We start from the raw sequence: 13438 nt of genomic DNA on the forward strand, positions 1-13438 counted from the left end.
ATGATACAAGTAATTGTCGTGCCATTTGGGTGTGCACATGAATATGCGAAAATAGTGCAACCGACGGTGTTTGCAAATGGATTATTTCCGTAAACAATGGATTATTTTGGCAATGGATTAGAAATTATCAAGAGCATGGAGCGAGCTAGTCTGCAAACAAGACCATCTTCAAACAGTGAGTGTACTAATTTCTCTGTTTTGCAACATGTGGACTACACACAGCAGAACAAAGCCAACGCAAAAACGAGTAATATGGAGATTGCAATACACTTCGGTAACAGAGTGGCAACAAAAGGGTTGGATTGTTGACGGGGGGGGGGCTTGGGGAATTTGGATAATCGTGACACGTAGCACAATCTCGAAATGTTGACTTGACGCATACCCACTTGGCAGGACAATCACAAATTGACCATTTCTCACATAGTAGTAGAAGCTAAGTATACCTCTCGTTCCTCTGCCTGGCAAGCGCGTTTCTGCACTCTGTCTCTGCGCATAAGAGCAGCGCCCGGTTTGTCCGATTTGACAGGTCTGTCCGTGTCTCCAGCACTATAGCCACTAAAATTAAAAATTGTTGGCACAGCATCTGGCTTCAGGTGATTGGTGGGATGGCGAACAAATCTCCCATCTTCAGCAAAAGCTCCCTCTTCAACGTAATCAGACTCTATAAAGTGGTCGCTACATACTCTCTGCCCTGGCCCCATTGGGGGGCTGAGGCGTTTCAATGCAGCTAACCATCTTCGGAGCAGTTTAGGCTTGTTGACCGGAATAACATGAAAATGAACTAATTTACCGCTCTCTTTTACCCGATAATATTCATTTCAACAGCCAGGGACAATACAAAATGACCCCCCTGTTCTTTTTCGAAGATCTGCCATGTTTATTTGACAGTTAGCGAGCAAGCACAAACAAACGCCAACCATTCTGATGACGTAGTGCCTGCATTTTGGCCGCGCCCTAGTGACGAAAGTCGTTATCAACATGTCATTTTTCAGTGAAACTACTTGAATTTCAGGTTTAATGAAAATCCATGTATTTCCGAAAATGAAAAAGCAACCAAAAAATGGTCACAGTTCTCATTGCTTCATTTCGATTAGGTCGATTAGGGGTAAGGATTAGAATTGTTTCGACTTGTAAAACGGCTGTAAATAGTCATCTTTACATTGACTTATGTGACATATTTTAGCTGTAATATTCTCACATAGCCACATGGAGCAGAACCGAGCACATAGTTGAGAGGTAATATCCTCTCACAATCACAAGAAGGCAGCACTGAGCACATTTAACAATTAGGAGGTAATACTCTCACATAACCACAGAGGGCAGCACTGAGCACATTTAACAATTAGGAGGTAATACTCTCACATAACCACAGAGGGCAGCACTGAGCACATTTAAGAAAGTTGCAACATTTACACATAGGGGGCGACAACGGACACACAGATGAAGTGAGCAGGTTTTTAGCGTTGTCTACCATCACCTGATTATAAAAGCAACAGGATTGCTTAGAGAAGCCAGAATCTGTTGGGCGGCATATCATAGATATAAAGCTCAGAGATGCTCCGCGCATGTTATATACCATTCCTCTCCTTTTGTTTCATAGACGATAGACAATAGACCAAAACCTTTACTAAATAAAGTGAGTTAAAAGCGATCCTGTCTCGGTGGCCTTTCCTGGATTAAAAATAACATAACACTTAGAAATGAATAAATACATGTTTTCAACGTGCGGTGGCAACCCACACGTTTGCCTCAAATCTCCCTCCAAGGTTTCCTCAAAACTGCCCTGTACTACATGACTGGTTCCCAGTGATCACAGTGAAAACAGTGAGGAAGAGAGAAAAGGCAATTTGCAAAAATGCTAATATATCAGTATAGGACAAAAAAACACCAAAGACGAGATGTTTTAAATTCTGTATTTATTTTTTCCTCACGTTCCTAAACAGAACCGTTTATACATGGTTTCTCACATCCTGATTGTGTGTTTAAGCCCAGTTGCAACATTTGCAGCTGGTGTCAAACACCAGGCCAGCAGCACAGTGCTGCGCGTAGGTATTACCCTGGCTGCACTCGTAGAAGTGGTTCTTGTTGGTGGGGTCTGGGAAGAGTCCGTTGGCCTTGCCGGCACAGAATCCAGAGCCTCCACTGCTGCTGCCGCCTCCGCTGCTGCTGCCTCCACTACCGCCGGCATCAGGTTTGATTGGGTCCACAGGCTCCGGGCGAGAGGTGCAGCCTATTTAGAAAGGCCAGAGGTCAAACTGTTAGATTGGTCATAAAATGGCAATATGCAGTTGAATCAAAAGATTTTGCTTGAGTGTGTGTGTGTGTGTGTGTGTGTGTGTGTATGTGTTACCAGCTCCAGTTCCAAGGGCGGTCTTGATGGTGTTGATCAGAGGGTATCTCCCCTGGCCACAGAAAGTGCCACTGAAATCATCCAGGTCCAAACTCCAAACCATAGCTCCACCGAAACCGCTTGTCTTCAGCCACTGGAGCTGTACGTTGTAAGAGATGTGTGGTCGATTGTTAGAAACCCTCCCTCACAATGACAAATATAAAAGGCTACATTGATGCATCCATGTGCATACCTTGATCTGGAAGCTCTTGACGTTGTCGTATCCAACCCAGATGTTCTGAGTGTTGAAGGCATAGGGCACATCCTGGACGGAGTCCCAGGCCTGAGTGGCTCCTTGCTTCAGGAAGGTGCAGATCTGAAGGGAGGTGGCGGTTTGAATGACATTTCATAGGTCTTGTTCTACCTACCTCTTAATCTGTCACGCCAACTAAATGCACCATCGCTTTTCATGCAAACAACTTATACACAAGCCAACCACAAAGTAAACACCTCATAGTAGGCCCAGAATCCAGCCTGGCGGGTGAAGGGTCCAGCAGGTCCAGTACCACTGGCGGGGGCTCCCACGGCGGTGTTGGAGGAGGAGGCCAGTTTGAAGGTGTGGCCATAGGTGGGGAATCCAACCAGCAGCTTCTCGGCGGGGACACCGTTGCTCTTCCAGTAGTTCATGGCATAGTCCTACAAAGACGGAATCATACCAAAGTCACATCCTGATTCTAACCTTGCGATTGGTCCAAAGGTGTTCCCAGGTATGGGTGTAATACATATCTTATCAATATTATTCAGAGAGAACCCTTCACTTACCACATTGAAGTAGGCCATATCTCCGTGGTCAGATGGGCCCTTGTACAGGGGGCTGTTCTCTCCAACATTGTGCTCCCAGGAGCCATGGAAGTCATAGGTCATCACGTGGAAGTAGTCCAAGATACTGGCATGAAACATAAACAAAACGTCAGGAATAGTTTTTTCCAGAGTTGGGAAAAGCTCTCTTAGGTGACCCCAATCCCCCACCAACTCCAACTCCATCCCCCAAAACTTACGCTCCGATCGCGGAAATCTGGTATCCAGAGTCGATGGTTCCCTTTCCGGCAGAGACAGCAGCAGTCAGCATCAAACGAGGACGGTTGGTCTTCTTGGCCTCAGCCTCAAAGGCGCTCATCAGCTCCTGTGGAGAAAGGGAGAGGGGTCAGATATGGATATGATCTTTTCATCATATGCAAGTGAAACCTAAGATTCTATGGATCATTCACTGTAGTTAAATTCACCGTTCTAGAAAATGCCTATAAGAGCCTTAGTGGCTGATTCATGAAGTGATTCTGTTGATGAAATGGAACAAACTGTCCAGCTGGCAGTAGAATACACAGTGTTATACAGCTGAGCTGGTGTGATGTCTTACCTGGCACAGAACGGTGTAGCGCGCCTTATCCGCAGCTGGGGAGCCACGAGATCCAGGGTACTCCCAGTCGATATCCAGACCATCAAACTCATACTGACGCAGGAACTTGATCACACTGGTGATGAAGGTCTGACGGTTGGCAGGACTGGACACCATGGCGGTGAATCTGAGGAGAGGCCACATCAGAGTCAGCCGGCTTACACTTGTTTCATAAAGAACACGAAGTCTGAAGTATATTTTATACTCACTTGGCAGTGCCAAAGTTCCATCCTCCAATGGCCAGCAGGGTCTTCAGTTTACTGTTACTGTAAGCAACAAGAAAGAAGCATTTGACTCACTTTAACCACATGTATAACTAGGTTTTTATTCTGGCTTAAATCCATTTTTAGGAGGCATTTTCAATTGAGTCTATGCTGTTCTGATCAATTTCTCTCGCAAATACACCCAGTGTAAAATTGATTTTGTCTACATTGTGTTATTTCATTAATTCTTTATTCAATGATATATTTTGCTCTTCAAATATTAGCGATTTTGTTATTATACCCTTATGTTCTACCTCTTGATTGTAGTCTTTTGCTACTGAAAAGAGTCTTTTTTCAAAATGTTCCCAAAAGAATGAACTAAAAAGTAGCTTCTGAATCAAGGCTCTGACCTACACTTCAATCCTACACTCTCTACTACAATCCCAAAGAAATGCCCCAGTGCAGAAGCTTGGTCAGACCCTATGTGTGCATGGTCTACTCACTCGTTCTTGAGGGCCTGGAACTGTCCGTAGAGCTTCTCATCGTCCCACTCGTAGGTCTTGATCATGTTGCCGTCCATTCCGGCAAAAGCGTAGACCAGGTGGTCGCAGAGACATGGGTCCACGTTTGTGGGGAAATACTTACCCGCTCCGGGACGGTACTGTCCCCAGTTAGTGAAATAACAGGAGAGGATGTAGGATGATCCTACAAGAGATGACACACAGTTACAGTTCAGTTCAGAGCTCAGCTATTCTAAGACTTATCCTTGTGCTTTTTGCCTGAGAGTTTGAATACCTTACCTAGCTGCACGTGCAGCAGGAGAGCCAGACCTGTACACAGCCAGAGAGAGAAGGAGATGTAGTGAAATGCTTAAAAGCCTTGAGTGGTGAAGCCCATTTCGTGTTCCTCACTTACCAACGAAGACGAGTAGTTTACCCATGGTGCCTCTGTACAACGTTCTAAGGGAAAGGGTCGGTCTTATATACACCTGGGCACCACTTCATATCTGCACACAATATCGTTCATTTGTTTGGTCACGTCGACATATTCCACTGGCTCAGCCAAAATCACAGATAACCTCCCAATGTCCTCTAAAGACACTTTAATCGGGTTAGCACAAGTGAAGTCAAGGTGAGTGCTGCAATGTGTCACCACACAAGTAAATTACACCTGCATTTCTGAATGGAATACTGATCTGGAATACTGGTCTGGAATACTGGTCTGGAATACTGGTCTGGAATACTGGTCTCCCAAGTGGTCCTGAGGTTCGGCAGTGTTCTGCCTGCTTGAACACCAACATGCATATCATTTGGAAGGGAAGGGACGCTAGAGCACCCTAAGGAGGTCGAGGTGAACACGGGCGGATGCATGCAAACTCCACGAGGAAAGTCTCCAACCAGGCTTGAAGCCAAGATGTTCTTGTTTTTTTCTCAACTGTCCATAGGATGATACATGCTGAATGGGGTTGATAGTACAAAGCATAGGTGTAGTTTAGTAGGGTCGTATGTCAGGAAACCAGTGATTTGTCCCTACCAAAATGCAGTCATTCTGAAAAGGTATGTATATAGACAAAGTGTTATAATAAACAAAAATCATCTCTTTCCTTGAATGATAATTGTTTCTCAAGCATGGTCTGAAAGCTAGAAAAACATGTTCATCAAAAGACATGATGGTGGATGGGTGTTGTTTGAATCGTTTTGTGTATCAGGGGTTCTCATCATTTGTGTATCCATTTTTTCCAGACAGATATATCGTTTCCTACAATCTTCTTAAAACATCCACCTGCTCTGAATTCACGTACATCAAAGCTGGGTTGCAAGTATGGCAGAGATCAAATAAACCTGTCTCAAGATATGGGAGGAAGATGGCATAAAAGGCAACAAAAGATAATTGGACATTCTTAGGTTTTTTTATTTTTTATTTAAGGTCTTCTCCTCTCATCTCAAAAATCTCCCGCATGCCAAACCTCTAGTGGTCCATAGCCGGGTTGCAAGTTTTAAAGAAATCCGGGGATACGGGAGAAACGCGAAATGGAGAAAATAATAGATAAGGGGGACCCTTATTTATATTTTTACTTTGGCCAACAATATCTTTTCATATAATATTCTCAGAAATGTAACCTGACTTACCTCAAGGGCACAAAAGCTTGGCTGTAAGTTTGGAGGAGTTCAGATAAACCTGACCGGAGATATGGGGAAAACGTGACAGAAATTGTCCCATAAGAGACAAGGAGGATGCATGTTTTTTGGCTTTCTTTACTTTTGGCCAGGGACATTTTTTACCCAATCTAAGGGGTTGAGAATTGCATGGTTCCTTAAAATCATCCCAGAACACAGATATGCGTGGTATGTTTTGAATGCGAATACAGTTCTGAAAAGGTAAAAAAGACTTTCTAAACCTTATGAGCTAATAAAATCAGGGGGTTTATGAATGAATTTGAATTAATTATTGTATCATTGACGTGAATAGGGGCCACATGCACATTTAAAAAGGTTTCTTCCCGAAACCAAAGACACAAAAGTAAATCATGCCTATTTGTCTGTTGAGTCAGCAGGGATAATATTGAATGAGACAAGTGTATCAACAAGAGAATAAATATTTGAAAGCAATACAGAATAGGTTTGCAGTTACCAGCCTTAATTTTTTGTGTAGGGCCAGGTTTCAGAAGGCTCTGCTTTGAGGGAATTTACTATTCCAAAGGTGGAAGGTGGGGGACTTATATTTTTGTCATGGTTTATTTATCCATAAAATAATATAAAATAACATTTGTTAGATAATATTATATGCAATATGTAATACAAGATTATCGTATATTGGGGCTTTTGAGTAGTCAACAAAATATGAAACCAAACATCTCACTCCCTGACCACCCTAGCCATCATCCTTAAATGAAACAATTAAGCAAAATCATTCATTATTATATCCTAGATGTTTTCTTTAAACTTTATGAACGTGAATGTAACAATACCATTCAATCCCATCTTTATCAACGGTCTGAAAGGCTAGCATTAGCATAGCCCCATATGTGACCCTAAAACGAATATTATTTTGGTTCATAAGAGTTCCCATTGAGGGTTTTGTTGAATGTATTTCACAATTATGTCTTTATTTTATCCAATGTGTAACCATAGTTTATATCAGGGGAAAGAAAGGTTCAACCGTTTGCCTCAAAGTTTGGCTCAAAATTCAACTAAAAGTATAAACTGTATCTTCTGCTCTTCTTAACATCAGCAAATATTTCAGTATCAGACAGAACAAAGCATCCAAGGCAAGAGTTTTTTTTTTAATGCTGTATTTATTTTGTAACGCAACATATCATGCCTAAAAACAACCGTTGTAACTGGTTTGTGTCATGACTGCGTGGTACATGGTTTTAAGAACCCAGCTTTAAGCCCAGTTGCAACATTTGCAGCTGGTGTCAAACACCAGGCCGGCAGCACAGTGCTGCGCGTAGGTTCTTCCCTGGCTGCACTCGTAGAAGTGGTTCTTGTTGGTGGGGTCTGGGAAGAGTCCGTTGCCCTTGCCGGCACAGAATCCAGAGCCTCCACTGCTGCTGCCGCCTCCGCTGCTGCTGCCTCCACTACCGCCGGCATCAGGTTTGGGCTGAGGCTGGGCGTGGGCGGTGGGGGTGACGGGGGCCAGGGGCTCGGTGCGAGCGCTGCAGCCTATTTAGGAAGGCCAGAGGCAAACTGTTAGATTGGTCATAAAATGGCAATCTGCTGTTGAATCAAAATATATTGCCTGAGCGTGAGTGTGTGTGTGTGTGTGTGTGTGTGTGTGTGAACGCATGCGTTACCAGCTGAAGTTCCAAGGGCGTTCTTGATGGTGTTGATCAGAGGGTATTTTCCCTGGCCACAGAAAGTGCCACTGAAATCATCCAGGTCCAAACTCCAAACCATAGCTCCTCCGAAACCGCTTGTCTTCAGCCACTGGAGCTGTACGTTGTAAGAGATGTGTTGTTAGAAACCCTCCCTCACAATGACAAATTTAAAAAGGTACATTGATGCATCCATGTGCATACCTTGATCTGGAAGCTCTTGACGTTGTCGTATCCAACCCAGATGTTCTGAGTGTTGAAGGCATAGGGCACATCCTGGACGGAGTCCCAGGCCTGAGTGGCTCCTTGCTTCAGGAAGGTGCAGATCTGAAGGGAGGTGGCAGTTTGAATGACATTTCATAGGTCTTGTTCTACTGCTTTTCAAGCAAACAACATATACACAAGCCAACCACAAAGTAAACACCTCATAGTAGGCCCAGAATCCAGCCTGGCGGGTGAAGGGTCCAGCAGGTCCAGTACCACTGGCGGGGGCTCCCACGGCGGTGTTGGAGGAGGAGGCCAGTTTGAAGGTGTGGCCATAGGTGGGGAATCCAACCAGCAGCTTCTCGGCGGGGACACCGTTGCTCTTCCAGTAGTTCATGGCATAGTCCTACAAAGACGGAATCATACCAAAGTCACATCCTGATTCTAACCTTGCGATTGGTCCAAAGGTGTTCCCAGGTATGGGTGTGATACATATCTTATCAATATTATTCAGAGAGAACCCTTCACTTACCACATTGAAGTAGGCCATATCTCCGTGGTCAGATGGGCCCTTGTACAGGGGGCTGTTCTCTCCAACATTGTGCTCCCAGGAGCCATGGAAGTCATAGGTCATCACGTGGAAGTAGTCCAAGATACTGGCATGAAACATTATAAACAAAACATCAGGAATAGTTTTTCCACAGTTGGGAAAAGCTCTCTTAGGTGACCCCAATCCCCCACCCCCCATCTCCCCACATTAAAACTCAAAACTTACGCTCCGATCGCGGAAATCTGGTATCCAGAGTCGATGGTTCCCTTTCCGGCAGAGACAGCAGCAGTCAGCATCAAACGAGGACGGTTGGTCTTCTTGGCCTCAGCCTCAAAGGCGCTCATCAGCTCCTGTGGAGAAAGGGAGAGGGGTCAGATATGGATATGATCTTTTCATCATATGCAAGTGAAACCTAAGATTCTATGGATCATTAACTGTAGTTAAATTCACCGTTCTAGAAAATGCCTATAAGAGCCTTAGTGGCTGATTCATGACGTGATTCTGTTGATGAAATGGAACAAACTGTCCAGCTGGCAGTAGAATACACAGTGTTATACAGCTGAGCTGGTGTGATGTCTTACCTGGCACAGAACGGTGTAGCGCGCCTTATCCGCAGCTGGGGAGCCACGAGATCCAGGGTACTCCCAGTCGATATCCAGACCATCAAACTCATACTGACGCAGGAACTTGATCACACTGGTGATGAAGGTCTGACGGTTGGCAGGACTGGACACCATGGCGGTGAATCTGAGGAGAGGCCACATCAGAGTCAGCCGGCTTACACTTGTTTCATAAAGAACACGATGAAGTCTGAAGTATATTTTATACTCACTTGGCAGTGCCAAAGTTCCATCCTCCAATGGCCAGCAGGGTCTTCAGTTTACTGTTACTGTAAGCAACAAGAAAGAAGCATTTGATTCACTTGCATCTCACAATGTGTTGCTAGGTTTTCACGCTAGTCTAGCCTATTCTCGTCTCACATATTTGGGCACTAAACTCTATTTTGTCCATATCATGTTCATTCTTCCCTTTTGCCGTTCAAATTGTATATTATCATATTTTTTTAATTACTCTTGATTCTACTTCTTGATTGTAATCTTTTTTTTTGTACTGAAGAGTGAATTGACACTGACCCTCTGAGCCTCTGACCTTCACTTCAATCCTACAATCCTAAATAATTGCCACAGTGAGAACCTTAGTTAACCCAAGGCCCTATGTGTGCATGGTCTACTCACTCGTTCTTGAGGGCCTGGAACTGTCCGTAGAGCTTCTCATCGTCCCACTCGTAGGTCTTGATCATGTTGCCGTCCATTCCGGCGAAAGCGTAGACCAGGTGGTCGCAGAGACATGGGTCCACGTTTGTGGGGAAATACTTACCCGCTCCGGGACGGTACTGTCCCCAGTTAGTGAAATAACAGGAGAGGATGTAGGATGATCCTACAAGAGATGACACACAATTACAGTTCAGTTCAGAGCTCAGCTGTTCTAAGACTAATCCTTGTGCTTTTTGCCTGAGAGTTTGAATAACTTACCTAGCTGCACATGCAGCAGGAGAGCCAGACCTGTAGAGAGAGAGAGAGAGAGAGAGAGAGAGAGAGAGAGAGAGAGATTAAGTGAAATGCTTAAAAGCCTTGAGTGGTGAAGCCCATTTTGGAGCCCTGTTCCTCACTTACCAACGAAGACAAGTAGTTTACCCATGGTGCCTGTACAACTTTCTAAGGAAAAGGGTCGGTCTTATATACACCTGGGCACCTCTTCATATCTGCACACAATATCGTTAATTTGTTTGATCATGTTCAGTTTTCCACTGGCTCAGCTAAAACCATAGATAACCTCCCAACGTCCTCTGAGGACATGTTCATCTGGCTATCAAAACTGAAATCAAGGCGAGGGCTGCAAGGCGTTTCACCAAAGAAGTGAATCACACTTGCATTTCTTGCATTTCACCCGAAGGAAAGTCTCTAACCAGGCTTGAACCAAAAATGTCTTCAATTTCTTTACTTTTTGTAAGATGCTAAATGACGAAGATGGTATAAAGACATCCGAACAATACAATTTGAATGGCGGGAAGAACTCCTACTGAGTCATACTCATTATGGTTTCTGACTCATAGCATGCATGTACAGTATATGGCTCTAAACTTTCCCAAAGGCCTTACTAACCAGCCTCCAAACATTCCTTACCCCTGCAACATAGTCCTGCATCGAAGGTCCCAAATTATGAAACAAATCTTTCTGCTTTCTCGTCCCAGAATCTGCTAGTCTACAATTTGGGATTAGGCCTATTTTGTTGAATTTATATTTTTGTTAAATTGAGAAGATATTACAAAAACAACATGACAAAGAAAAGACCCCAAGCTACCTTTTCCTATTCTTAAATTCCTGATAGTTACTCAACTCAGTCAATGTAATGTTTGTTAGATCTCATGTGTGTGTAAGCTGTTTTTTCTGCAGATAAAGCCAAAATATAATCTCATTACTCATTGAGCAAAATATTTAACTTCATGTTTAAATGATAAAATTCACACAATACAGCTCAAAAGCCAATGTTAGATCTGACAGTGTCTGCCATGTGTCTGTTTTAGTTCATGTGAACAACGTCTCAAGTACATGCCATAACATCTAGCTGGTTCGGCTCAGTCAGCTGACACAGTAGCAGACACCTGCATTTTAGCATGTCAGCATTTCCCATGGGGCGATACTGATGTTTGCCTTGTTGATGTTAAGTGTTTTGCTGCCTGCCTTATCATGAAATGTACATTGTTTAATGCTTTGATGCTGTTCCGTGGTCCCGGTCAACATCTATCTACGTCACACAAATTTTTGTCCTTCTCTGTCCTTGTCATGCAGTAGTAAAGATATGTATGTAAAACCCTTGATGAGTCTTTGTTTTATGTTAAATTGTAGCCATATATAGTCATAATCCATCCAGTAAATATTGAAAAGAAATAGCTGTAACATTGGAACATTTTATGTCTGGCCATATTGTGGTGTGAAACTAGTTTTTATTAGCCTAGCGCCCCTGCTGGGCTTTGATCTTCCAGAGAAGACCAGTGAAACAAGATTGTTCTTTGATTCAAAAATAATGTGATGCATGCTATAAAAAAATATATATATATATATAATCTATTGATCAACAGTAGCCAAACAATGACAAGCAGTTCAGTCATCGGTCATACAAGTATAAGTAAAGAAAAACACAGACTGATTTTAGATGATTAATGTCGCCCAGCATCTTGGCCCTGATTTGTCCTCCCTTGTTTTGTTGCATAGTGTAGAAGACTTTTGTACAATAACTGTATGTCAATCGACTTGAATTGACCTAGTAGACCTCTGTGAAAGTTAGACGGTTGAGATTTAGAGCTGGTTAGATTTGAAAATAAATGGTGACTAAATAACGGAAAAGATTGAGGCATATTAGCATTGATTGATTAATTTCTTCTATGGTTTATTTAGACCACATGATTCAAGCTAACATCAGTACCTCATTGGACCACACATTTGTAGTGCCAACACCAATCCTGAATAGCTTCTTCTTTCACACATAGAGTGGTCAACACCCAACACCAACACCAACATCAACAGATCACAGACAGTAAGAGTTGGAAAAAAAACTCCTCGGAGACCACCATCATGAACACCGGGGCCCCCCAGGGATGTGTGTTGAGCCCACTGTTGTTCACGCTGATGACACGTGACTGTTCGAAAATTCGAACCACTTCACCAAATTCACAGATGTGTTGGACAGTGGTGGGCCCTCATCAGCGACGATGCGACTACAGAGAGGAGGTACTTCAACTTGTCAACTGTGTGACATCAATAATCTAAAACCCAACGTCAAAAAAACAAAATAAATAACTGTGGACTTCAGGAAGAAACACATACCACACACCCCACTCACCATGGCAGTGCAGTGGCAGTGCAGTGGAGTCTGTGAAAAGCACCAAGTTCCTGGGGGTGCATCTGACAGATGACCTGACATGGTCCACCAACACCACCTCCCCCAATCAAGGAGGCACCGCAACACAGCAATCGCCGGATGAGGAGAGCTGACCTCCCCCCTTCCGCCCTCACCACCTTTTACAGGGGTGCTATTGAGAGCATCCTTACCAGCAGCCTCTCAGTCCGGTACGGCAGCTGCCCTGCTGCTGACCAGAAGGGCTCCACAAAGGGTGGTGGTGAGGAGGACTGCAGAGAAGATCACCAGAGCAGCCCAACCATCCATCAAGGACCTGTACCCGTCCCGCTGCCGCAAGAGAGACACCAAGATTGCCAAAGACCCCCCCCCCCCCCCCCCCCCCCCACCCACCCAGCACACAAACTGTTCACCCTCCTGCCATCTGGCAGTGCGCTACCGCAACATGTGGTGCAGGACTACCAGACTCAGCAACAGCTTTTTCCCACAGGCCATCGACTACTCAACTCACTCAAGAAGATTCCATGAACATCTGTACTGTGCTCTTTATATGCACAATAAAAACACATGTTTACATGTATCTCCATGCTGCTATTCTGCACTTTGCACTTTACTATATGCACCTTTTGATTATTTCACCTCAATAACATACCTCAGAACACTGTGAATATTCTATTCTGTATAATGTTTATGCCCAATGTGGGTCTGTATACATGTTGTGATTAGTTGTTGTTGTCTTTGTGCACTATTATGTTATATGTTATGTAAAAATATTACTTGCACATTTGGAGTATGGGGAAACGCAATATCGGTCCTCTGTGTAATTACTTGTTGCATGGTCTGATTGACAATAAAGTTCACTTTGACTTGACTTTGACATTGACCATATACAGTTTTATGCGTTTGAGAAGTCAGACGCTAGTATGGCCTGTTTGCATATTCGGCCCCTGTAGGCGTGGCTTATTTA

At 43.9% G+C, this 13438-nt stretch overlaps 2 protein-coding genes across 2 annotated transcripts; both read right to left on the bottom strand.

The window, feature by feature from the left end:
- Positions 1–1982: 1982 nt before the first annotated feature.
- On the bottom strand, positions 1983–4925 carry LOC311338421 (acidic mammalian chitinase-like; the record flags this gene model as incomplete). The annotated part of the gene is made up of 11 exons (XM_084463695.1): positions 1983–2230; positions 2351–2489; positions 2583–2705; positions 2840–3025; positions 3152–3275; positions 3388–3512; positions 3744–3909; positions 3992–4048; positions 4489–4690; positions 4786–4815; positions 4901–4925. The coding sequence occupies 11 exons, from the start codon at positions 4923–4925 to the stop codon at positions 1983–1985; spliced, it is 1425 nt and encodes a 474-aa protein (XP_084319821.1).
- Positions 4926–7372: 2447 nt separating this feature from the next.
- LOC311338481 (acidic mammalian chitinase-like) lies at positions 7373–10254 on the bottom strand (the record flags this gene model as incomplete). The annotated part of the gene is made up of 11 exons (XM_084463761.1): positions 7373–7650; positions 7782–7920; positions 8007–8129; positions 8227–8412; positions 8539–8662; positions 8782–8906; positions 9138–9303; positions 9389–9445; positions 9792–9993; positions 10089–10118; positions 10230–10254. 11 exons carry the CDS (start codon positions 10252–10254, stop codon positions 7373–7375), a joined length of 1455 nt encoding a protein of 484 aa, XP_084319887.1.
- Positions 10255–13438: the final 3184 nt, after the last annotated feature.

This window comes from Micromesistius poutassou, assembly GCF_964030765.1.
Source record: "Micromesistius poutassou genome assembly, chromosome: 2".
Taxonomy (NCBI): Eukaryota; Metazoa; Chordata; class Actinopteri; order Gadiformes; family Gadidae; genus Micromesistius; species Micromesistius poutassou.